Here is a 27,287-nt window from a genome sequence, read left to right on the forward strand (position 1 = left end):
AATCTCACCCATTCTGGGATTCTGTGAATCTTCCTGTACTTGTCTGCCCTTTTACTTTACTCACCTTTTCATTGATTCTCTTCTTTACCTTATTTTGTTGTTATGTTTTTCACTTCTTTTAATTAAAAATAAGTAATAAAGGAAAGAAATGAGAAAAAACTCCAAAACTTTAGTTGCACATACCTCAGCTGTGTCCCAGTCAAACTGGTGCTGCTTCATCTGTTCTCCTGTGAATGAAGTGCCAATCTATTTGGGTTTGGTTTTTTTTTCCCTTCTGGAGCTTCCTTCTGATAGCTGTAGCACATGCTGTGTCTGGGTGCCACCTCCTGCATTTTGCAAGTTCTGTTTTCTAACTTTCGCTTGAGGTTCCTGCAGCTTGACCACTGCTCTCCTAAGGGTGGCATTTGCAGGGGATCTCAAATCTTTCTTGGTCACTTATGCAAGTTAGGACTTTCTCTTCCCAGTTATGGCCCAGCTGTCCCAATGCAGGGCAGAGTTTACCAGTTTTTGAATAAAGTGCACATTATTTTTTCCACAAAAAATCTAATAGTCATCATTACATATTGGGAAGAGTTGAAGCTTTATCTCTTTTTTTTTTTTACTTAGTAGTAGTTTTCCTTGAATATGTCGGAGGACTAAATGTTTTTCGAAAGATGGCAACTGGATTTTATTTGAACCAGGAAATTTCTCTTTCCTGTTCTTTTTTTCTGATTCTTCATGTTTTAGGACAGTGGGCTTTGCTGTGTATCAGCCAACATGGAGATTTCTTCAATGTTCTGAATGCACATGCTTTCAAAATGAAAAGACCTTGACAGTCTTATTAAAAAAAAAAAATTCCATTTCCAGTATTAGCAGAGGAGAAAAATGGAGCTTCATGCATCCCTTTACCAAGCATTGCATAATTATCAAAGGCTGAGATAGATGGCATCTTTCAAAAGCTTTTAATTGTTTTTTCAGCTATATGTGTGTACCTGTAGAATGCTTCTGAGTATTGCTTCCCTTTGTTATAGTCCAGCACACCGGACTTTGACTTGCATGTTTAGAAGAACTGAAGACACAAAGATATGCTTTGACTTGTGTGGTCATTGGTGAGTCGGGTGTGAAGGGACAGAGCAAGAGAATTGCCTGTGCATAACTGCTCTGAGTGCACCTTGAAAAAAAGTCCACATTTACTAATGAGCAGTATCCCTTCTGCAGTCCGTAGTTCAGTGTGATGGTAAGAGGTTGTACAGCATACTTCTCACATGTTCTGTGCTTTTAGATTTCAGAACAAGTCTTGAAAAAATGGATTCAACTGATACTGTATTTTTGTGGAGATGAGCAAGAGACAGAGATGCTGTTAGCAGCTGCTGAAGTTCTTAAAAGTATAACATCATTCCTTCTGATCAGTGAGAAGCTCATTCTTGGTAAGTAGTATTATTTTGTGGATCTTTTTAGATTAAATCCATTAGTACATGACATATATGTATACAATACATTTTATGTACACACAGACAAAACACATAATTACCTCAAATTTTTTTTTTACATTTTAATAGGATTTAATTACTAAACATGTAGACTTATTTAAATTCTGTTAGAAAAAGCACATGTGCACAGCTTCTTGCAATAACTCTGCAGAAGGGGGACATGAGATGTTGTTATGTCTCCAGGCCACTGTACGTTGCTGTACAGATTTACTAGCTTGCAATTGCTCTCTGACTTCAGTCTTTCTGAAATACTGTATTAGTGATGTAGACATACTTTTAGTTTAACACTGTGAGTGCAACAAAGCTGTGCTGGCTGAATGTTGAAGTTAAAGGCTTCAGTCTGGAAATGAGGGGATACATTCTGCTGTAAGAATGATTAATAATTGCATCACATTATACAATGATTTTTTTAAAGTTAATGTTAGGCTGTCTCTTTAGAAAACAAAGAAAGAAGGAAACAAAACTTACACAGTCTTATTCAATAATACATTACTGACCAAGAGGCAAAGCTAAGTGAAACTCTCAGGTCTGTTCTGCAGAATACATGTTTTTTTTCTTTTAGCTTTTTTGTTTTTCCCTGCCTTCTGTGAATAGAGAATAAGGGGATTTTGTGATTAAGGAGCCAGGAGATATACAAGAATAAGTAGTAACAGATGATGAAGAAATTATTTTGCGTCCTGAACAAGACAGGCAGCAGTACTGCAGTGAGAATTTTAGCAAATCAAGGACATGATCTGGTGTTTAGTTGTAGTGATATAAGCTCAGAATCATTCTCTTAGAGGGGTTATGCACATATAAACAGTTTTGACTTTTACACCTTATTCTGCATCATCTTGCTTGACCACATACAGTAAAAAGTAGAAGTTAAGGAGACAGTGGTTGTGTGGAATGGAGTTGTAGTCGTTCCCATAAGCTTCCATTATTATGCTCATAAGAGGAAGAATGAATGGTGATCAGTATGTTCTGGGTGACCCCATCATTTCTCCATCATGCTGCCTGAGGGTTCAAAAAAAGTCTTTCTGGAAAATCCATTTGCAGACTTCCACCACTGCTGGAGATACTGTAGAAATTTGTCTAGATGGGGCAGCTGGCCATTGAATCTGTAAGGGAATAATTATTCTGCCCTAGCTGTGCCAGTGGAACATTATTGAGTGTGTTACGTTAGGAAGAAAAGCAACTTCTTTCTGAAATAATTATACTCCATGCCATTCCCACATAAGGAAATTGTATGAAATACAGGAATGCTTTCTCTGCCTGTGTAATAAAGCCTTGAGCAATTTATTGTGGCCAAGCAGTGAAATACAATTGTCTGGCTAGCCTTGTAATACAAATGTCTGATAGACCTACTGATAGCATAGTTGAAGAAAACCAGCACAACAATGAACCACCAGCTCCCTTGTTGTCTGTGATCACCAGAAAGTAATATCTAACAGCTGGCTGCATCTAAAAGAGATCTTCTAGAAGATTCCCTTAATGAGGATGTTCTAGAAGACCGGAAAAGTACCCCAGCAAACCTAGGAGCCTTGTGACTTCAGCTGGTCATCCACAGTGTGACAGCACTAAGTGGCACAAGGGTTTGCAAGTGGATTATTGCTTGTGAGATGAGAATTGCCACTGGGGTGGTATATGCTGTCTGCCTGCTTGGGGTCTACCAAGGGAGCACCTCCCTCTGGGCAGTTACCTCTGATTAGTTTTAACTGTGTGTATGTAATTACCCTATGGATTTAACTTGGCTTGATTCCAACAAATAGTGTGAGTGGTGGGGTGAAGTGGATGTGGGAGAAGTAGGTGACGGGTAGATCCCTGAGAGGTGGGATCATTTCCTGTTTCCTGCAGGGAATGGCATTTGTATCCAGCACTACTGGCATTATCTGAAGAAAGCTTGGTTTGCTCCAGGCAGATTGCAACAGCAAATTCATGGTCAGAGTACATTGGTCAATCTCCAGTGGCAAAATTTTTGACATTGCCAAACAGGAATTCTGCACTCCTAGAAACTAGAAAATTCAGAGCACTCATGGCTTACAGTTGAGCCCAGATAGAGAGGTCCATTCTCTTACCTGTTTCCCACTGTTTAAACTAAGCTGAGTCTACCATCTAGATAAAGTTCACACATGCTGAAAATACTTTGATCATATTGGCAGTCCTTTTGCCAGTGGTTTGTCAGTGTGTTTCTCTCCAGTATTTCACTGCATTTGTTTTGTTTAGCTGTGGAAACAGAACTCTAACTTATTTGAATGCATGTAAGAAATAGAATTCTAATTTTTCTCCATAAATAAATGTAGGACTGTCTGATACCCTTGCTCTGTGGAAATGTGTGGTTCTACTGCTGCAGAATGAAGATTTGGTAGTAAGGGATGCTGCTGCTGAAGTTATACAAGTGGCACAGTCTGAAAAAAAGAGCAATGAAGAAACAGGTATGTTAACTTTGCTTTTAAATATTATTGGATAGTTGGGAGGCAAAGGTATTTCTCTTTTCATCACAAACTTCTTGCTAACCGTAAAGTGCTCCATCCATCTCTTATAAATGTATACCATGGAAGATAACAGAAAGTTTAACTATGCTTTCTTATTTTGCTTTTACTGTTCTTGGTATAATTTACATATGGTTACATGGCTATGTGAAAAAAACAACAGCAGTATTCAGCTTTATGGTTCTTGCTGCGATGAGTCAACTACCACATAATTTCACATTTTTAAACTTCTTTAATACCAGCTTTGGTCTAATATAATGCAGTGGAAGACACTCTTTGAATCCCAGGTCATTATAAGAGCCTGATCACAGAGAGATAGGAATCTAGGAAACAGTATTCAACTCACTGATTCATTATTAGACCTTGAAATCCATTTAGATCCAGATCAACAAAGACAATTCTCAGCATACCCACAATGTGCTTTTGAGGATGTAGGCCTTTTTGTCTGCTTGCCCTAGTTTACTCAACCCTATTAATTTTAAAATAGCCACAAGACTTGAGTAGGCTTAACTAATTAATGTGCTTCACTTTGAGAGTCTTTGCTGACGCATTCTTCCATGTGTTGTGTGTAAATTAGAATTTGCTACCAAGCTCGTCTCTCTCTGGTGGTCCCCACTGGTCTGTGCTACTCAGTAATGCCTGTACCAACTTGTCTGCAGCCAGTTCAAATTAGTCAGCCATCTCCGTGTGAGCTCACGCTAGGCTGGAGATAAAGCAACTCTGTGGTTTAAAAAAAATAAGAAGAGGCAGCAAAATTATATGTTTGCCACTCTGGTAGATAGAAGTAGCCAGGAATCTGATCGTGTGGCAAGTGTTTTTTTGAGCTAGTGCTGTTCTGGCATAGTGCTATGTGGTAGAAGATGACAGAAGGAGGGATATGTCAAGGACTGCTTTCATCCTTCTGTTAAATCCCACATCTTTGATTCCAGCACTGTCATCACAGCTCTGGCAATTTATCTAGTTCCAGCTACAGCTCTCTTGAGTGTCCAGGGCTCTCTGTCTGTGTGCCTCAGGTCCCCAGCACTGTTCTTTAAGAGGCATCCTCAAGTGTCTCAGGATGGTACTTCCTTTGGAAATAATACAATGCTGGATTGTCTCTCTGGCTTCTTGTATCTTCTCCCTTCTTCCTTGTTGTATCCCAGTGCCAAGCATATTTCTCTGTAACTGGATGAGAACTCTGTCCTACTAATTAATACTAAGGTCATATCAGTGCTTGCTCTTACAAATTACCGCTTTGCAAAGGAGAAGTGGCCATAATTGAGGAAATAACATCATAATTGTTTTATATTTGCTATGTTCCTAAATAGGATAGGGACTCCTCTCCCCAAACTTCTGTTAACCCCCTAATTACACTTAGTTGTACCTTCCTGTTTTTTCACTTACACTTCTTGTAATGAAATGAGTGTCTTTCCTCTGTGTCTAGAACAGAATGCTGTTTTTGAAAAGATAGAATTCAGTTTCTTTTTGCCTCCATTTTACATCATTGTTGTTTCTTCCTGTGTTCTTTTTTCCACACTGACTCCCTTCAGGTTTTGTGATTTGCTTTCTAGTTTTGAGGGAGCAGGGCAAGGAGTTTTACCCTTGTGGTTTTTATTTATAACCAGAATAAAATAAGCTTACCTTTGTATGTTGTTTACTTCCATTTACCCCCTTTCTTTTCATGTGCATATGAGAGTATGCAATATGTTTGGGTCTGTGGTTTAGACATTCCATGGATCACCAGTGCTCTCTGTCCTGGGAATTTTTAAATTACATTCAAATATCTACTTATTTTTCTCAGTTTTTGCACCCTGAAAGTCTGATTTTTCATCACAGCACTGATTTTAAAATAATCTAGGCTCATACACTGAAATTCATTAGAAACCGTGAAACAGCTCTCTTTAAACATTTTATTTGATAACAAATTGCTGGATGTACTGCACTGTAGAAATGTGTTATGGTGAGTTTTGTCTTTTACTGCTGTTAATTTGCTGTACAGAGGGTAGGAATGCTGCTCACAAAATACAAGCACTGGACTTGCCAGAAATTTTGGCACTAGCGTCTTCATATCCACTCTTCACAAAATTCTCTCTCACACTGTATACACAGCATGTAAGGTAGCAGTAGACTGTAACTGCCTGCAGAAGAACTGTATTGTCAGCTTGGGGAATCAACACCCTAAGTACTTCATTCATATGTGAGATCCAGAGGAACCCCTGATTTCCTGCCCCTGCCCTTCCTGTATGCTGGCATCTTGTTTTCCTGTGAAAGAATAGAGTATGAAATGTTGTGCACTTGTGTGTAAAAGCTGGACCGAGGCTGAATGAGTGTCCTGCTTCAGCAGAGCAAGATGTGAAGTTGGACTGATGTTAACTATAACAAAGTTACTTGCAAAGGTTGTTCATATAGTTGTTATAGCACATTTTTCCTTTATGTGCGTGTTGCTGAACAACAGTATAAATGTGTAGCAGTATGATAGTGTCAAATAATAGGTATTTTCATGTCATTTATAGATGGTGAAACTGGAGGCAAATGATCCTGTCTATTATAGTGTGGTTTCACCTCCAGTAACAGCGCCTATCTTGTGCAATTTTTTGAAATGTTACCGTGAGCTCCTGGAAGAGAATATGAACTTGGCTTCTTGTTATTCCCTCATGGCTTTTAGTGAGGGCAAAACCCCGATCTCCTCAAGTAACTAATCCATGGAGCTTTGGATCACTCAAATTATGAAAGCACTAAGCTTACACAGTCTGAAATGCATGGTAACAAATGTGATACAAGAACCCTGTGAAAACTGCAGCCCCCATTTTCGTTTGAAAGGACAAAAGCTCAAAAGACCAAACACTGATACACAGCAGGGCTCCTTGCTCTACCCTACTCTTCAACCCCCAAGAAAAACCCTGCAAAACCTACTGTTTACTTTTATGGAAGGCAAGGACTTTCATTGTTACCAGTAAATTTCATTTTTTTAAATTTATTTTATTCATACAGAGAAGCTTGTTTTAATTTTGTAGTATGTGCAAAAGCTCATAATTAGGAGGGGAAGTTACTGAGGTTGGCTGACAGCAGTCATTTTCTGAGCAGAGCAGGTCAAACAGAATCCTGTCATACCAGAAAGGAGAAAAGCTTTTGTTTTCCTTGCTAAAAATACCAACTTAGCAGGTAGTTAAGGTTTTCCTAATAACTTGAACAATATAAATCCCATTTGTAACTCAAGGTATTGTATGTACACTTTGTTGTTGTTTCCTCATGCGTTGAGGTGTAAACCTCTCGGGGATTGTTTTATTCCTTTTAGTATGAGGGAGGGTACAGGAAGTATTGTATTCAGTGTAAAGGTAGAATAGCTGCTTTGAAATCTAATTAAATTAGTGACCCATGGCTGTGTAAAGTCTAGACCTATTCATAGCAGCATTTCTTATACAAGAGAGTTACTCCTCACATTTAAGTCAGGGAAATAGGAGAGGTTTTTCTCTACTGATGATCGCTTTACTGAATATCCTGAAAAATTCAAGTAACTGCTGCAACAAAAACTGTACTTATTCATGTCATTTTCCTCTGTGACTTTTTTTTATCTAGAGAACTATTGCCTGAAGCTATGAACTTGTATTAGAGAAATTTGAATAAACTAATTTTTTTACTATTATAGCTAAACCAATGCAATTCTATAAAATTCTATATAAAAAATACCTTTAGTCAGCTTAACCTTTATGTTGGTAAATTACCAAATTAACCTTAAAATGAGTTTAAGAGCATTTTTAGTGTCGTCAGCATTAGCACCAATTTAGCTGATTTTTAAAATTGAGCTGAATTAAGCTTAGATGAGCAATTAGATTTGCGAACTTGAGTAAATCCTTTGAAAGTGCCTGAATGATTTAGCAGCCTAAATACTCTTCTTGAATATAATTTAGGCCTTCAGGAACCTTCTGCTATGTGTATTGTGGAATAGCAGTTTTATATAGAGATGAGCAAGTTCGCTCATGGACTATGAGCTGTGTGGCTGCAGCAGAGCATTGTTCAGCCAAGGGTGGGTAAATGGCCCACTGTGAGCACCACCATCACTGGGTGCAGTGTAAGCATCTTTGAAAATCAGTCTAATGTTGTTATTTCCCTCAGTTTTTGAGTAATTCTGAAAATGGGATTGTGGCTATAAATTGTGTAGTCAGTATTAATCCACTGGCCATAATTTCAGGTGTATTAATCCCGATCCTTCTGTTCTCATTTCATATACTTAAGAAATAATCAAGAGATGATACTCCTGTGCCAGGAGTTTCTGAACAAAAGGCAACGCAAAGCTCACTTTTCCTGATGGTTGTTCCCTTTCTGATAGATTCTACTTTTTATCTTCAATGACAAATGTCCTGTTTTTTTTCATTCACCAGAAAAAAACCAAAACAAAACATAGTATTAGCTGGCTTGTTTAAAGAAGCTGACTCCACCTTCTGAAGGGCATCCTGTTGGGAAGGGGCTGGCACTACGGAGGAGACTGAGTTGAGATTCTGATGGAAGTCTTCATTGCTGAGTATTAACCTGTATTTTAGTGGCCCACAGTATTTCAGGTTTATCTTAATGCATGTAGGAGCCTTTCAGCAGCAACTTTCATTTTGTTTATTGACTAGAAGGTATAAATGTGTGTAAAGGGAGAAGTTAAAATGTGCTGCTTGGGGTGGCAGGGGGGAGAAAAATATTCAGTTAGATTGAAAAACTAAAATATTTTCAAGGTGACTCTGAATTCCTTTCTAGACTTCAGAAAGACTTTAGACCTAACTGTTTGACTGATTGACCTTTCTCTTTGTGAACCATGCTGCCGTCTTGGCATGAAGGAAAGCAAAGCAAGTGAAGGTATTGCTTGCACCTCTATTTCTTTTTTCACACATCATGAGTGGAAAAGTCAAGGTAAATTCAAAATAAACTTCTTCATGATTCTAGAATTGTGTGGCTGTCATAAATGTGTGCGGAAGAAGGTTTATCTGCATGGGGGTTTATTTGGAAGTGATGGTTTAAATAAGCTTTAGCAGAGGTAGGACAAGTCAAGGGAAGATCAAGAGTTAAGGAGAAATCCTACTCAGATTTTTTTCTTATTCCTATCCTCTAAAAATCTTCCTTGGTGAACCTAAGGCTGTGCAGAAGGTTTCATACATATATGCCCTAAGAAGATATAGTAAATCACTTGAGCAAGAGATAAGAGATAAGGCAGTCTGTGTGATGTTAATGCAGCACAATGGTCTGGCAGTCATCATCGACACCACAGGGGATATCAGCAAATCATGGGTGACTGGCATGATCCCAAAACTTGTACCCCAAATATCCTTTACAACTGGCCCATGAAGCATTTCAGGACAAGTGGTTCAGATTTCATCTGCTCCAGTTGCTAGTGAAACAACTACGAGTAAATGCTGGGCAAACCTAAAATGCTAAAAATACCATTGACATCGGTGGTGTTTAGCTGCATGATGAAAGCATCCCACATATTGCATGGGAAACAGTAAAGAAAGGTATTTTATTTTATTCGTTGCCTCATCTGCTTGTTGACATTTGAAACTATGTTTTTAAACTATTCCTTAAAATAAGTGCAAATTTTGGCCGTAGCAAAAGGAGCTTTTCTTCCACATGTTTATGGTTGGGTAAATGCATTAAATAGATTTCCTAAAGCTTTAGTACATCAGCATGTCAGGTTAACCCCCTATTTACTTACAAAGTGCTAAGTCCATGCTGTGGGATTGGAGATGGAAAATAACTGGAGGTTAGAACCTGTGCAACACTGCTGTGTGCAATATGCAAGTTTTAAGTCGCTGTGTCTCTCTCGATGAAATATAAAGGAGAGATGTTAACAGTCTGTTCAGAACTCTCATTTTCATGTGACTGGTGTGTTCATCCTCTTGCCAAACTAGGGTTCAGATTCACCACTTTTTGCTCTGCTTCTGTACTGGCATAACCTTCCAGTGAGGCAAATAGGAGGACTGTGGTGAATAAAAGAAATGTCAGGTTACTCTGATCCTGGACAAAGATTAATGTGTAGGGTTCAGCTTTTCTCATGCACTAGGTGACTTGCCCTGATGTTCAGGTTAGGCTAATAGGCCTCTGAGGCCCCAGACAGCTCCTTCAGTTGTGGGTCTTAAAACCAGTTCTGCCAGCTGTCTGGCTTTGAGGAATAAGTGGTAATTGCCCAAACGTAAACTAGGGAACTGCATGCAAACTGGTTTAAGGATGCATTAACTGGAGTCTGTGGCAGAATTGTAGGTGATAGATTTCCTTTGCTTGATTGAAGTCAGACTTGTGCATTTTCTTCTCTATTCTGAGATTTTAATTTCTTCTCTATTTAGCATTTTGATGGGGGGGTTTACAAAAAGCACAAAGTCAGAACCTGACTGTAGAAAGAGCTGTGCTGAAAGTGCCTGGAGCTCTTCCACTAGCCAGCTTGAGAATGGAGGTTGGTTGGCAGTGCTGTGGATGGGTGGCTACAGCTGCATAAAGAAGACTGAACATTTTCATTCTAAATATGTGACTTGCTATGATACAGCTGCTGTGGTGTGGAAAGTTAAGAGCTTCCTAAAAATGGGTCAATTTCAGATCCTTCCTAATGCACTGGGTAGAAAAAACAGCCAATTGGAAAGAGCATTTAAAAAGTGCTTATTGCCATCCATGATTTTCAGACTATCTTGAGAGGTGCTTATAATTTTGGAATCTGTTGGTCAGAAAAATCTCCCAGTCAGGTATTGTGATATGCCATGGGTGCTTGGGAATGGTCCAGAAGTTCTCATAGCGTAGTCTGGGTTACTAATGGAAACCTGCTAATCATATTAGCCAAAATATGTTTATGTTCCTTGTATCGGGGACAAGTGGAAGGAAGGTTAATGAAATTTTTTTCTGGAATCAGCTCAAGGATTTCTTCTACTTTGTGAGTACTCTTGATAACTGCATTCTGGTAACTAGATGTGCAACTCACTAAACAGAACTGGATTTCTAAACCTGCTATGAAAGAACAGTATGTTAGGGTTTAAATGGGAGGTGGCATTTATCCAAATGGCCTTTAAGCAGTAGAAAGAAGAATAGACATAGACAAGATCCATCCAGGCAGAAGCAGAAGAGAGTATGGAAAAGTTTTGATACAGTCAAAAGCAACAAAAAATCACAGGAGCAGAGCAGAGCTGCTCCTGTTGCAGAATGAGATGATTTTCTAGAAATTAAGTTTACTTTCAAAAGCTTATGCATGGAATCTATGTGATAGTCTGTGTTATAAGCAGTACTTGAGGCCTGAGTGGAGAGGTGTAAAGTAGTGGCGGCAGTTTGTGGTATTATATTCAAACATAGTGTAGGACTCTGTATTCAGAGACACTGTAAGGTGATGACATCTCTTCAGTTACATTAGATAAGGCATGTTGAGGACAGGAGGAAGGTCAAACAGCTGTGTGTGTATTCTGGGAATCCTCTGAAGCGGGCCCAAGTGAGGGAGGCAGCGGGTGCTCTGCTGAGAATTACTAGAACACTCTGCACGGTGAAGAGCACTAGATGTTACTGAAAAGTAGTGTAAACCATGGAAGGTAACATCACTGATAACATACTCAAGCTATCTGTAATTATAGGATCGTAAGTAGAATAGGGTTCACACAGAAAAAGGAGAGAGTTCTGAAAATGTTGAATGTTGAGCCTTCTGCTTAAGGGACCCTGCCTCTGGCTGCACCTTTTTTTCCCTTCTGTGCTTTTAATGGTCAGTACTTCCTTATGCACGCACACAGAGTAGGATTTATGCAGAGAGACAAATGTGTAATGATGGCCATTTAAATCCTGGCAAACTAAATAAGTGGTAAATACCTGTGCTATTTGGTGACTACCTGATGACTATGATGACCTTATATTTAAGAAGTTTGTTCCAGAAAGCAAAATGACACGTGGTAGAGATTATGAAATACTTACTGTGGCTAGAAACTGTAATTTGGGGTTTTTTTACATCTGTGGTAATAGTTCTAAGAAGGTAACAATTACAGGTCAGTCGCAAGGGATGAAAGAATTGAGGTCTAGGAGTGTAAATGAATTCATCTGGTCTCTCTGTTAGAATAAATTTAAGGCTGTTTCAGGAGCGTATTTGACATGCAGCCTAGTTGGATCATATTTTCATGCTAACAGGTATATTTTGTGTATTTGTAGTAATATTTCTGTTATACCTGACATTCTAGTTTTGTATCCTAAAAATACGTCCTATTGTTATGAAAACTTTTGGAAGATCTGAGTGGGAAGTAATTAGGTCTTCAAAATTGCATTTGTAGTATGATTGTTTCATTGTTTGATGGTGACTCTTGAATAGTGTTTAACTGTTGTCCTTAGATACAGAGGACATCTTCAGTTGGCTGGAAATATGGTTTAAATATTTTTGTTCAGAAAACTCTTTAGTAAACCTTTGGGCTCAGGGACCCATTGTTGAATATGTTGACTGCCTTTTTTTTTTTCTTTCTGATGCCATTGTAGGGAAAGGCTGTCCACAGCTTACCTCCTAAACTTGGAGTCTTTGTGTGTGAGTAAAATAATAATGAAGAAGCATTGACTTAAAGCCAAAGTGAATTCACACCCTCCTGCAGTTTTTTTATGAAACTTTCTAAGCTTATGAAACCAGATTTTCTGATATATGCTGTAAAAGTGTTGTCCCTGTTAGATTAACAAGTGTGTGCCCTTTTGCTATAAGCAAAATAGCACCACTGTTGATCATCTTTTTCTTTTAAAGCATTTCACTTTATTTCTGAGAGAGAACTATAGTATGTTAGTGTTAAAAAAAAATCTCTTTGTTTCTTCTATTGCATTGCTTTTTACTCCTGATTAATTATAGAAAAGTAACCAGCACTCTTAATTATATTCATTGAAAAAATAGTTTTGCAAACCAGGACAGTAAATTATGCAGTCAACCTCTGCAGGAGTAAACAAAAACTGAAGGACTGATCATAGTCTTCTGAATAGAGCTATTTTGTGCTTTCTCTAAACAAGCTGGAAGTGCAGAAGAGCCAATGCTTTGGAGCAAAAGTACTCTGTTCCACAGGAGTGTGAAAGAATGTCAGGGAAGGCCAGGGGGAAAAAATTGTATTATCCACCCTATAGGTCATGAAGAGTTGTAGTAGATTTTTTGTTGGTTTGGTTTCTTGTTTGCTTTTTGTAGGTGGCATTCTGCATTGCTAATTGTGGGCATGCTAAGAATCAAGAAGAATGTTCAGCTTTTTAAGCACATTTAGACTTGTGAAATATTATTTTAACAGATTTAGAGACATAATAGAGGTTCTGTGATATATGAAGGTTGCAGGACCTGGCCTATAGTCCGTATGACGTTTTGCTACTGTATTCAGCTCTTGTTATACCAAGGTTCAAATGTATTATTTGAATAAATGGACTCCAATTTTATCAGTTAGAAAAAGTGAAATGAAATTTTCACTAACAATGCTGTAGCTTGTCCTTTATCTGTAAAGATGAAGTCTGGGCACAAATTGCATTGTTTTGCTGACCAGTTGCTGCAGTTCTTTTATTAACACTGCTCCTTCTGTTTCAGTGCTGCTGTGAAAGGGTAAAGCTGTCCCAAGAGATTTCTTTTGGAAAGACCAATGGCTACAGATCTGAGCAGTTTGATGTGAGGGACAGTTATTATAAAAATTTTTTTTTTATCTAGATTGTATTGAAAAATAACCAAGCAACAATAGAAAAGAAATCCTGTTACTTCAAGAAGAATTGGTTAATGATTGAGAATTGAGAAAAGGGAAAGAAGAACATTGCAGGAATTAAAGGGAGTTGCATACAAATTAAAAGAAAATAATTTCATTTCATATGGAGCCCACTTTCTCGGAGCATCCAACCAGGATATAGTTAAAATTCAGGATATGGAAGTTAGTGGTAACTTTTTAATCATTTGTTACCTGGCCCAAGTGAAAGCTGGAACAAATAGGGTGCTATTCTAATTAGGACTGTGCACAAAAAGGCTTTAGTTGCCCATAGTCTGCAACTATCCCCCTCTTCCTAGGACAGCTTAAGATGCAGAAATTCAAATGGATATGGACCAGCATATCCAAAGCCTCTGATGTTTTCGGTATCCTGAATATTAACTTCATGTACAGAGCAGTTGAGTACTGTATGCTGGAAGTTCTGAAGGGAAAGATTTGGGAGAGCCCTGGGTAAGCACATCCCTACACACATGGCATTCTTTGTAAAGGCTGAGATGGAATGCATGCACAAATCATGTGACGGGCTGGAGAACTTGCTAAATTTTACGAGTTTTCAGTGAATTATTTCCATACCCTCGTTACCTCATAGTCCAAAATGTGCAAAACTTTAAAAGTCTGTTTCAGTACTGTAGACATCTAGTTTGTAAACGGTTCATATATGAACTAAATATAGGAAATGTCAATTTAAATATCTGTATTATTCACAGAAAGAATACAGAAATGTCTGCTAAGAAGTGCATGTATACTGCTATGGGAAATAATAAATTTACTTTTGGTAAATGTCTTACTTATGGAAGCATGTAGGATATCGATACTTATTTGTAATGTTTTGCATCTAGAGGTATTTCACCAAGAATGAGGAGATGATGATACATTTCTGCAAGCAGATTTTTGCACGCAGAATTTAATTTGTGTTTGTGTGGGTGGGCGTGAGGTAGAGAATATAAGTACCTTTGCAAATTAACCTAAACCACCACCTTGTTTTCATGTAAGTCAGCATTCAGAATTTTTAATGACCAAGATAGTACCTACCTGTGCCATAGTCAAAGCAGCACCCTAGAATGGATGTTGGTTTTGTTGTATTACTGATTCCCTGCGTCACAGCCTTCCCATTGATTTGCTCTCTTTAATTCCTGGTGTGTTGATGGTGGGGGTGGGAAACAGTTATGGGACACAATGGGCTCTTACTTCAAAACCTAAGATGTGTAAAACTCAACGTCTCTTTTTTTCTGTAATCAGTTCCAAATGAACTCTTACAAGGGGAACTCGGAACTGGCTTGGTTGAACAAATCGATTTCTCATGCATGAGAAGGTAAAGTTAAACATCACTGGGAAGGCTAGAAATTTAAATTTTGAGAATTAGAGTTTTTATAAAGGGCTTTTGATTTATTAGATTTAGAGCAAGACTGTTGAAATCACCTTGAGGAGCAGAATTATTTATGGCAGCTGCTTACAGTACCAGTGTAATGCCACTTTTGCATGTTTTTAATTTTGTTCCTTCACATGGTCTGTGCTGTGTTAATGATCACCTTGTCATGCTGGCAGTGGAAAACCGTTTTATAAATAATTCCCACTGGTAAGATGAAAGTGTTAACAGAAATGCTTTAGTGAAGGTCTTGATTAACTTATGCACTTGGCTTGATCACAGTGAAGCTTAGACTTACAATATCTTGTTACCAGGATTAATAAACCCATTCATTTTTTTCGTGTACTATGTTAATTACCCTTTTACTTTCCTGCATGGGCAGACACACACAGGCTGATTTCATGTTGGTGTTGAAGACCACAGTTACACTTTTAGACTTCTTTTTGCTGTACTTACAAGCTCATACCGAAACAAAACCAACCTTCCCTAATTCCAGAATCTGTATATTGTAATACTAGACCTTTAGGACTGTAGATTGTTACATTTAGGTGCTCAACCTAACCTACTTTTGCTATAAACAGCAGAAGATAGATATTTTTAAAAAAAATTTTTTTAATTTGCTTGTACTTACTGAAAGCTCACTGTCTAATGTACAGGCATTAAGAAGCACAACTAAGAATTGAATTTCCAAAATATCTTTCTTCGTTAATTCAAATTCCCCAAATATAAATTATTCCATATAAATCTTGCAATATAGTATACTAACATACCATATTCCATCACCACCACCTCTCAGAAACATCAGGAAAATAGATATGTGCCATGTTCTCTGAAACCCAGTAGCATTAGGATCTAATAAACTCTGTTAATGAAGAGCCTTTCAGAAAAGATGTTCTCAATATTGATTTCCATCTCCTAAAGCAACCTCCTTGGACATTGGATTAGGTGATCTCCAGAGATCTCTTCCAACTGTAATGATTCTGTGAAAGAAACGTTTGTTAGGTAGATTAGGCAAAATCATACTCAGGTAGGAAATAGTCTTTCAGGTTATATACCAAAATACAGGTGATTTGATACTTTGGAGCCAGTGACTTCCTGCTCCCCTAGTGCAAGGTCAGCACAGACCTTGGAGTGCAAATAAAGTGGGATGTGAGGAGAACCTAGGGATAAAGAGATCTCAGGGTGAAGTAGTACTTACATATACAAACTGAATTCTTTTATATTCTGATCTGTAGAACAAACAGTGGGTTTGTTTCACATTCATAGAAGTCGTAGAGACAATACAGGCAGCCCTTGCTTGTCAGTTCCCTTCATTTGCAATGTATTTTGAATTTTACTGTGATCATACGGGTGCCACTGCAGGAGGCTGTCACAGAATAAAGGTAAATTCTCCAAATTAGAGGATTTTACTTGAATCTCACAATTAGTGATAAAGGCTCAACTAGTGCTGTCCACGGCAAGGTGAAGCAGAATATGGCCTTTCCTGAAGGAAACTTGTTTGAAACATGCAGATGAAAAATAAGATGTTAAAGACAGAAAGAGTCTTTATGTTAAAGACATATGTTACAGTCACAATGTGGACTGTAACTTCAAATGGCATTATTTAATTAAAAGAAAAAAAGGAACAAAAGTTCCTTGTGCTGTGAAGTGAAGGAAGCTTGGAGTTTGGTGGGGTTTTTTTCATGGATTTGTTTCGCAGATAAGTGGATTTTCTCATGTCTGATGACTGAAGTTTCAGCCTTTCACTAGGCATGACAGCAGTATGCCTTTTTCTTTACCCAGCTGGCTAGTTTCATAGAAACAAGACTTAATATTTCAGATTCCCTTGTCCTTTTTGTCAGTCTGGATTGAAATTTTGCAGCTGGACCAGTTGTTGTGGTAGAAAACACATACACAGAAACATGCCTCCTGATTTCCTTATTTTGTTTAAAAATGGGAAAAACATCCCTTTGATGTTTATTTTTTCAGATTTCCAGTCTAATTTAATAAAATATACCAGAGTTATTCTTTTCTATGCACTGAGTGCTCCCTTCATTTCTGCCTGCCCTCACACTTCATCCTCTGTGGTTCTTGCACCTTTTCAACAGATCTTGAATTGACCTCTGTAAACTTACTGCCTTCTGCTTTTCCATCTCATTCTCTTTGTAATTTGTTTTGTAAATTAAATTGTGTGAACTGAATATTTTTATATGGAGGGTTGATGGGCTGTTGTTAGGGTTGCCTAACAGTTTTCAGTATAAAATCCTGGTTTTCAGCTACTCATGTTAATCCTTACTAGTTGGTGCTGAGTTTTCTCTATACTGTATTTTTGTAAACTTTAATTATTTGATTTTTGTTACCATAGACATGATTCTACATGGGAAATTAGAAGAAAATGCTATATTTGCGCAGGCTATAAAACAATTTTAAGGCCTTTTCTTTTAATGCTGTTACACGGGTATGCTTTGGATATGCAGGACATTTTTGGTAAAATATGTACAAATTTGGCTGAGAAATAGGATTATAAAATGCTATAGTTTTCAGTACAGGTAGATATATACACAATAGAGAGTGAAAGGAGCCTAAAAGCTAAAACCTCCAAAGATTGTGTTCACTAAGCAGCTTAAATTTCTATACTCCTGACATTTTTTTACCTATATTCTGAGCAGGACTACTGAGGATGCTCTGTGCTGGGAACATTGCCTCACAAGGACTGTACAGCCATGGCTGTAGGTAGCTCTGGTCCAGACTGTGTTCACAGACTTTAAATAAAAACTCTTGTGCTTTCTGTAATACTTCTGAGTGGTCAGCAAAATGGGGGGAGATGAGTCATCACTTCTGAAAAGTGGTTAGGATAGTTAGAGAAGGGGGAGAGGGTAAATTAGAAAAATTTGGTTGAATGCTGAAGGAGATAAGCTGAAATGATGAGAGTAAGGGATCGAGAGGTGCTGCTCAATCTGGTCAGGGGAGGAGACTCACTCTTGTCAGTATGAGAGGTGGGCATACTGGAGGAGAAAGGAGGAAAAAGTTCTTTGGTGAAAAGACATAATGAGAGAGGCTTTTGAAACATTCAAAAGAGAAAGAATGTGTGAAAGAAGCAGAATGGACAAAGAAGATAAAGCAGAACACTTTCCTGTGTTTTGGGACACTGTGACTGGAGGTAGTCGTGAGGCCAAGTGTCAGACTCAGGGTTTAGCTCCTCAAGATAATGAGACCTGTATTGAGATACCATGGAGTCTGATGACTGGGGCTAGGTAGAAGACACTGGAGCAGTGCTATGGATATACCTCCCACCTCCACAGGTGCTACCATTTCCTATCATTTCATTAGTTTCAAGTGGTCAGCCTTGTGGCTTCACTACTTTTCTGATGCATGAGAGTCAATAAAATGCATTATTTGGGTAAGGTATAGATTTCTTTTTCTTTTCTTGAAACTTGGCAAATTACACATATATGTTGCCATCTTGCTCCTCCCATCTTTCCCCACACCAAGAATATTTGGAAGATTGCAAGGTCAAATATCCAAACGTTAGGAAATCCAACTTTAATTCAACCTTGTACTGCTGCATGTATGGAGAAGCAAGGATAAATTACACTATCACTATTGGGTTTTTTTACAGAAGTTCTTTCATAATTCATTAGACAGTGCAGATTTGCTCTAGTGATGAATCAGGAACATACAGTATAGGAAACTATCATCTCCAACAGTACTACTGCCTCAGTTGCAAGTTGAATGTGATAAAGAAGTAAGATCAGGATCACAAGAAGAGACACGTCAAAGCTATTTAGTTTTGCTCTCGTGATTTGCATTCTGTCCCTGCCTCTCCCAGGGAGCTGTTTTGTGCAGGTAAGCAAGTCATTCCAAGCAGAGTTTGGAAAGGAGGTCACTACTTTGCCGAATGCTTAGCTGGATACCTTGCGGGCATGATTTGCAGGAGTTCAGAGCACACACAGCTGAAGCCAGAGGGAAATGCATTTTGAATATTAAAGCATTATGGGGTGCTGACTCCTCAGTGAAACAGGTCTCAGATCAGACATAAAACCAGTCCAAATTTTTTAATCTTCATGACTGTCTACTCTGTCTGCAGAATAGATAGTGCCATTCCTTCTTTCCATGTACATCGTTCTAAATGCAAGTGATTTATGAAGCACTCCATATCACGATGAATGACTGAGAGTCACAGGTTACTTAGCCATTCTGTCTTCTCTGCCTATTTAGAATATTTTGGAATATTTTGAATAAGAGAGGTCAAAGCCATTTATTAAATGCATAGAAAATAGAAGGAGAGTTTTCTTCCCTATGGTGGGGAAGTCCCTGGTGTTGCATAGTTCATATCTGCATTACTATGTGAGACACATAGTAATGTTTTAATTTTTGTGGTGTCTTGTGCAAAGAGCACTTATATTCAGCACACTGAGGAGAGCATTCACAGCACTATCTTAGTTCCTTCTCAGTTGAAGAGGCACAAACCAATTCCTCAAAGGACTTTGAATGAAATGGAAAAGACAAATGTAAAATCTCTGTTAGACAAGTATATTGGTATCTATGTTAGACTTGCTGTTGAAGAACTCTGGTTACTGATTGAATACTATTTATCAGTCAAAGAGTCTGTGTATATATATTTACATTTTATGCAAGACTAAGCAGGTTCTGCTCCTTCTGTAAATTTACTTGGAAGAAGGCCTCAAAGTAATTCATACAAACCATGTTACAATTTACTGATCCACCTGAGTGTGCTGAGGCCTCCAGAATTGTGGTGTGTCTGCTGAAGATGCAGATGAAGTTGCAGGTAGCCACCCCCCAGAGGTCTGGGATGGATGCATACCATCCAACTCTCTTGGAGCCTGCTAGAGGATGCCCTGATGACAGGTAGAAGCTTCCTAGCAAGTCTTAAGCCAGCTGGTATGCATTTAGACTGCAGTTGTATGGAAATGCCAGAGCCTCAGGTGTTTCAGTAAGAGAGATATAAGTAAGTCATGTGATTTCCAAATAGGTGTGGACCTGCCCATGTAAATGGAAGTATCCTGGGTCGCTAAAGGTGCAAAATCCAGAAGTCACCTAGGTGGCAAGAGCTGTGAAGGAAAAAGGAGGAGAACAACTCCTTGGGATCTCTTTAATGTGAATATCTTCTTGGGAAGAAACATTGAGTCCTGATTCTAGAAATGCCTCAGCCTCACTAGGGTGATAAGGATCACCAAACCTATATTTTGATCAAGACTTGCGTTAGTAGAGTGAGGAATATGTATGTGTCATTTCTGAAAGAAGGGCCAGAAACTAATTCACTCTCAAGTGAAATCATTGGTGCATCATCTTCCCAGTGAAAAGAGTAAAGGTTCTCTCATGGAGAGAAAATGTTCTTGAAAAAATTTTCAGAGATAAGATATTTTCCATTCCTGATTGAGGCTTGTGGCTGTTTACCTGTTAGACACTTGCAGGAAAACTGCCCCTAAGTTCTCCTTAGATCACTGTCCTTGAGTGATCTGTAGTCACTGAATTGTTGAATAGGAGGTCCCTGGCAGCATCTGCTTGCCTGTAAGACCATAGTTCGAGAGTCAGGCTGACTTCTTTTGCTGTAATGTCAGAAAACTTTGTACAACAGATCATACTATACTGCATAGAAATCAACTTACAGCAGGCATTGGAAGGCATTTTGGTCTTGGCAGAAAAAACAGAAGAACGTTTTCTTGGTCACTTGTACTAATCCCTTGTATTGTGGTCCTGGTAGCTTCTCAAATTACCGTGTGTTTGCAAACTTAATTACATTTTCATAGCATTGTGTATCTGTGTACATATTTGTCAAGAAAAAGGTAAAAATGATGTGAGCTGTCCTTGACACACACAAGTTTCAACCTTTAGAAAGCATCTGAATAAGACAGACAATCTGAATTATATTGGAAGCTTGTAAGGGTGGTTGGGGTTGGTTTTATCAAGTGTTCATATGGTGAGCAATTTCTGTGGGGTTTTGCTCTTTAGAGTATTCTCTTAAATGGTGAGGAAATGGCTAGTAAGGAAGCTGAGACTGCATCATGAAAATTTTGGCATAAATTATTATACAAAATATTTATGGCACTTTCCATAAGAACAGCTTTGTAGCCATTTCATTTTGAATGTCACCATTTTTTAATAAGTAATATGACACAAAGATAAAAAATAAATATAAACCATCTTAAAAACAGTTTCTCCCCATACAATTTCATTATACGGTATCAGAACAGATGCGACGACTGAGGTTCCCAGGTTGCTTTTCTGCTATTCTGCTCGAAAATTCAGTAAGTCACACATACACTGGAATCAGATGTTTTGAGGTAAGTTAACAGGTCTCTACTCAGGTGTGCTCAACAGCCACAGTTTTCAGGAATCTGCAACTCTTGCCTTATCCCACCCTTTAGATAGAACTGCTGGAAGAAGGATGGGAAATACCAATGTAAACTGTCATTCAGGAGAAAACGTAGAACAAGATCAAAGCATGTTGTAACCCAAGTGGCCTTGAAAATTAGAAAATTCTTCAGTAATCTAAAACTACTCTAAATTCTAGTAATTCAGAAGTGAAGAGTTTGCTTAGCAGTTGTCATCAGCTGAGTCAAGCATGCATCTAGAACAAGGGTTATAGCACCAAGAAGGTTTAGTGTTGTATCAGTACTTGTGTAGAAATACATAGCATTTTTATGCCTGTATTTGTGTCTTGCAAAAATTCCACCAACATGCACTTAGTAATTCAGATCAATTGATTTAATTAAAGAAAAAGGAGAGAGAACTTTTACATTGAGACTCCTAACTGTCTTAGCAAGATTTATTGGTGTGTATGGCACTTGTTAAAATCAGTGGCTTTTGCAGGGGGCACTTTATATTACTTCATTTTGAAGAATTACATAATATAAAAATGTGTAAGCACTGTGATTTTTTACTTTGTATTCCGAAATTTATGTCAACACCTTACAAGTTGTTCTCAGCCCACTTAGACAAGGTTAGATCATCACATGGATGAAAGAACTGTTTGCTTTCTAGAATACAATGCCACTAATTAAAGTTGAAAGTGAATGGACTGAATTAGAATCAGCTCATCCATCAAAGACTGGCTACTGATTATTTACTGACAGTGCTTCATTTAGCTCTATTAATTACTCAGTGGCACTGTTATGTAAAGGTCACGCTTGAAAAATTAAGAAAGAATACATGGAAAATTATTGTATGTGCTCAGTGCTGGAGTCTGGAAATAGTAAATGTTAAATGGAGTGTTCATGTGAATAATCTATTAAATGTGTTTTTCTTATCAGTGTTTTAATTGCAATTGAGTAAACAGGACAGCAGCTTACAGATCTTGATAGGCTTCTTATGCAAGTTGTGATGGTCATGGCTGTGACTCCATAGCAATAAAGGAAAGTGTGCCTTTCTATTACTGCTTTTAAAATAGTTTCGTGGCGCTTTTTTGAGTTTTCTGCCCAAATTATACTGTTTTACAGGTATTGAAGGAGAAGAATTTTCTGAAGTTGTCTATATTGATTACCCACCTTTTCCTTATTCCTTTATCTTTTAAATAACAAACCTTTTACCAGCATTCCCCAGATGTTATTCTGAAATTCCAGCTATGATACAGAGGTAGATGTGTCTCCTGGGTTCCTACAGCAGAGCTGTAATATACATCTCATTCACTCACATTCAGTAACCTTTATCAGAGCTAAGCAAAAAGTTATGTATAGTTGAAATATTCTAATAACAAGAGTATTTAGTTCTAGTGATACTGGTTTTAAAACTGTATTTATCTTAATTTTTTCCAATAAATACACAATTTGAGTTAAAAAATGTATGTTCTCATTGGCAGTGTTTTAAATAATTAGCTGAATAGTATTTTTCCCTTTTCAAAAGGAAAAGCATGAGTGGGTTTAGGCAGGGGGTATTGCTGTTTAAATTGGAACTTGGCTTTGGGGGAGAGGTTCTGCAAAAACAGTAATGTAAGTGGTAAAGTCCAAATGCTCATTTCCTCTGACAGATCTGTGAGCTGTGGTTGTTTTGTAATAAAACCCTTTGTGTACAGAAGGCATGGCTCACATGGGAAAAGCTTATGTATTCATATATCTATATATTTAAAAAGGGAAAAAATGTAGTTTCTGAGTTGAAATATATTGTTCAGTTCACATTCCAAAAAAGGGCTTGAAAAGATGAATATGTGTGTGCTTTTTTGCTCAAGAAGGGACTTTAATTTTCTACTCAGTCTTGAGCTGTAAGTTTCCATCATAATCAGACATGTTATTAACTCAGATCTGTTTATAATCAAGGTCAAAGCTGAGAGCAGCATCACTGCCACTCTACTCAGAGACTGCAACTATTAAGAAATTAGTTTTGATTAGTTTGTTTTGTAATGGTGTTGTGTTTTGACATCGTGTTGGGTGATGTCAGGAAGGGCCTCTTTTTAAAGTCATCCTGAGAAAGCACGGCTATAAAACAGACTCAGGCAGGGAAATGGAAAACAGATGAAGTGGTTGTACGTCATCTAGGGACTATTTCTCGAGAGGATAGAAATGATCTAATCGCCTTTGATTTTATGAAACACTATGAGAAGGAATCTGCTTATATATTAGATTTTACATAAATGGTCATTTTAAAAAGTGGAAAGTTTGATGTTTGTAACTTAAATTGACACAGTGCAATTGCAAGAACCATCTGCCAACTATCCAGATACAACAGTTACCATTTCTACATTTTCTTCCCCCTTTTTTTTTTGTTTGTTTCATTTTGTTTTACTTCTCTGTTTTCCTCTTTTAATTTTAGTGCCCAGAAAGCTGATAGCACTCTAATATTATTTATGGAGACTGAGTGGGTATGAGCATCCCTTTGCTTTCTATGTACTGTTACTGCTTTTCTTCTGCCCTGTTGTTTTTCTGGTGGCAAGACACCTATGTGTTGACTTGCAGTGGAGTTGCACTATTCCTGTGTACCTCAAGGTAGAACATATAAACAGGTTATTTCAACGTAAGAAATGCAGTTTCTAAGCTCTTTTAACTCTTGGGTTGGGCCAATGGGGTTTTATTTCTTTTTTTTTTTAAATTTTGTGAAGCCTAGCCATAAATAAGCACATATTTTAAGTAAAAAATATATCTGTGGCACTGCCTCACTCAGATCCCTTATATTTGATATGTTGAGAGTGGGGGCACACTTGACTATTACTGAACACCAAAAAGAAGAAAATCTTTAATACAACAAAAAGTGATTAGTGGTTGGGTGAAAATTTCCATTTGCAAATCTAATATTGCAGATATTAGTGACTGCGATGCTGAATCTGCTGTCAATTGGATGGGAACCTGATATCTTGCTTGATACTCAGAATCTTGTTATGGTGATGTATCAGAAAACATGAGATAAATCCTCAGTTTTGTCAAGAGTGATCTTTGTTGCTTTAAATGTCCATGCTTGCCTTTTGAAGCAAGCATACTACCTCATTTTATCAGGGTGTTATGACGTACCATATTGATTGTGATGTATTATTGTTTATACCTAGGTAGACAGCACTTTGTGCAAGAAAGTAAAAAATATATTACCAGTTCAGATGGTAAATAGTCTGCCCAAAACACTTTCTGTAGTTTCAGTGGAAGAACTTACCCTATATTTTTTCCTTGAAAACTTCCTTGCCATTGGTACACTGAGGCTTTCTCTCAGGGCTGTTACACTAAGCTGCCTTGCAGTTTTACTTCTCTTTATGTTGGTTCTGAACACAGTATGCGTTTACAAAAATTGCATTACTCTTTGATTTAGAATGAACTTTAGTTAACAATTCCCAGTATAAAACCAATTACAAAATGCTGTGTTAGGCAAGGAATATGTTCTGCTTTTCTATTTTGCCTGTATTTTATTATGGTTGTCCTTAAAATCTGTGTATATGCTCTTAATACATCCTTTCAGTTCCCCATAATATCGCTGAGGCTTTAACAGAGAACAATTGTGTAGTTGCAGGACATGTAATAGGCTACTAGAAGAAATATTTACATCTGGCATGATCAAAGCTTTTGGAGTATATGAATGCGTATGTGGGAGGTCTAATTTTTAAGTGGGTGGATTCACAAAGACTGAAACACTTGCAGTACTTAACCCTTTTCCCTTTATGAAAATTCAATTCCTAGAAAAAAAAGCACGTAGTACCTGATTCTTATCTTTATTTTTCATTTCAATGAGTAGAATTAATTCTTCTGCTTGTAACTACTTGTTTGAAGTCATAGAGAATTTTTTGTATTTTAGCCCCTGTAGTTGCCTGTTTAGTAAGATGCTTATCTCGCTCGTGATGTTTTTACACATTGGATCATATGCATGTTTCAGAATTTTAAAAAATTATATTTTTAACACAGTTTTGATAGTCTATAGAACTGTTGTGAAAGGAGCTCTACTGTATTTTCAGTGTTTGGCAATAGAGATGTCTCCAGGTTCGATTTCTGCTGGTTTAGTTCCTGTGTCAATAATCAGCTGTGAGCCGCTTCTGTAAATCTGTCATTTGACATTTTTTTATTCAGTTACTTTAAATAGTTATATTATGAAAGTCTATTAATACTCAGTCATTTAAATAATCTCTGTTAGCATTTTGTTTGCAAGGCTCTGATGGGGAAGTTTGGGATGAGAGCTGACCTGGGCTAACAGCTTGCTAAACGGGGAGGTCTCTCTCTCCCTTTGGCTTCTTTCCTTCCCCGTGCTGTCCTGTGATCTTCCCTCCCCCAGCTATACCAATTCTGACTACAGGGCAACCAGCTCAGCTTGCCAGCCAAGCAGGAGCACCCACACGCTAAGCTGTGTGCCAAATGCCTATTCGGCTGTTCTGAGCTTTAATTTACCTGGTGATCAGCAGAGTGCCTGAGCTGGCTACCAGGTAAGCATCAGGGGCCTATGGCCTGAGGGAGCTGTGGTAAATGGAGAGCCACCTGCCCTTTTTGCCCCTGGTGAACTTCCATTTTGCTCAGACCACTCTCTGAAGTCATACCATGAGTCATGAACACAGCATCGTGTGTAATATGTGGTTTCTTGAAAATCAGCCTTGCTTTTGCAAGCCAGTGATGATGTGAGGAGCAGTTCTTGTAAGCAGTTAAAACATCAGTGAAGACACATTTATTTTTAGAAGAGACACACCTTTTTGGGTATCTTAAAAGATTCTGTATTTGGTTACAGCATCCATGGCTGTTACTTTTAGAGCTAGGGGTCATCAAAGCAATAGAACATTTTCCCCTGTGAAAGCGTTTTTTACCTCTTAAATCCTGGGTATATATATACATAACTTTGCTTGCTGTTATTCATTTGTATTACTTCAGCACTCCAAGATATGCTACATGTCTTTTGTTGTCCTTGTGGCATCGGTAGTCCACAATCTAATCTTGAACTATTCTAGCATCAAATTTGAGTGAACTGGTTTTGTCAGTATGTTCTGTAAGTAACAGCAGCTAAGAAAGCAATTCAGAAACTCTGGAGCCATTCCTGACACTCTGCAGTAGTGGTATGGGATGGGCAGGTGCAAGTGAAAATTCTTCATCTGCCAGACTTGGATCTGTTGTTGAGTCTGTGTCAACACCTGAAGTACCAGGACACTGCTATGCTGCCTTCTGTAGCACAAAGCCAAGGGTATGCAGGCTCTTACCCAAATTTTTGAACCCTAAGTTTTAGCATTATCAAAGTGATGTTGCTTTGTTTTTTTCTGGTCTCAATGTCAGAACTGACACGTGAGTTTGGTTGATCAGTTAAATGGTGTCTGCAGTTCACAGAAGGGTGGTTGGCATCTTTTGGGTCAGTGCTGTGTTCAGTCTTCATGTTTTTACTGTGTGCTATGCTGCCTTTACATGTTTTTCCTGTATTTTTTCTCTTTTTTTCTTTGAAGAAAGAAACCAACAACAGCAACAAAAAAAACCCAGACTTGCCATTTCCTCTGTTGCAACTTGCAGGATTCTCTACAAGACTGCCATAATCTGTGACCACAAAACTGCCTTTTCCTCTGTGTCATGCTGTTGAAAAACTGCTAGCAAGCAAGTTCAGTCTAAGCAGGACCTCAGCATTACTTATTTTGCTACCTGTTGGTAGTTTTCAGCATGTTCATGTAATAACAGAATTAGAGGCCCAAGTCTATTTCTTGGTGCATTTCTCAGTAATCCAGCATTCTCATTCACAAAGAGAGCATCACTGTATTTATACTTAAGGAGTCTAAATCTTAAAAAGGAAGAGAAGGCCCCCAGAAAATAGCAGTTGTATCTATAATCAGTCCTCCAAAGCAATAGTAAACTCAGTAGTGGGAAATACCATTTTTGGCTGTTAGCTCCCAGCATCCCTGAATTTGCTAAATATTCAAATATAAATAAAGTGACACAAGCAAGAG

The 27,287-nt window shown here is 38.0% G+C and overlaps 1 protein-coding gene across 5 annotated transcripts in view; it reads left to right on the plus strand.

The window, feature by feature from the left end:
• Positions 1–27,287, plus strand: part of THADA (THADA armadillo repeat containing) — a 162,288-nt gene that overhangs the window by 130,181 nt on the left and 4,820 nt on the right. For all 5 annotated transcript variants that reach the window (XM_051783093.1, XM_051783094.1, XM_051783092.1 and 2 more), the window contains 2 exons: positions 1,262–1,406; positions 3,752–3,883. In XM_051783093.1, the coding sequence (XP_051639053.1) occupies positions 1,262–1,406; positions 3,752–3,883 (277 nt within the window). The remainder of the gene's footprint in view (positions 1–1,261; positions 1,407–3,751; positions 3,884–27,287) is intronic.

This window comes from Manacus candei, unplaced genomic scaffold (assembly GCF_025592945.1).
Source record: "Manacus candei isolate 608988 ecotype Guabito, Panama unplaced genomic scaffold, ASM2559294v1 h1tg000017l, whole genome shotgun sequence".
Classification (NCBI taxonomy): domain Eukaryota; kingdom Metazoa; phylum Chordata; class Aves; order Passeriformes; family Pipridae; genus Manacus; species Manacus candei.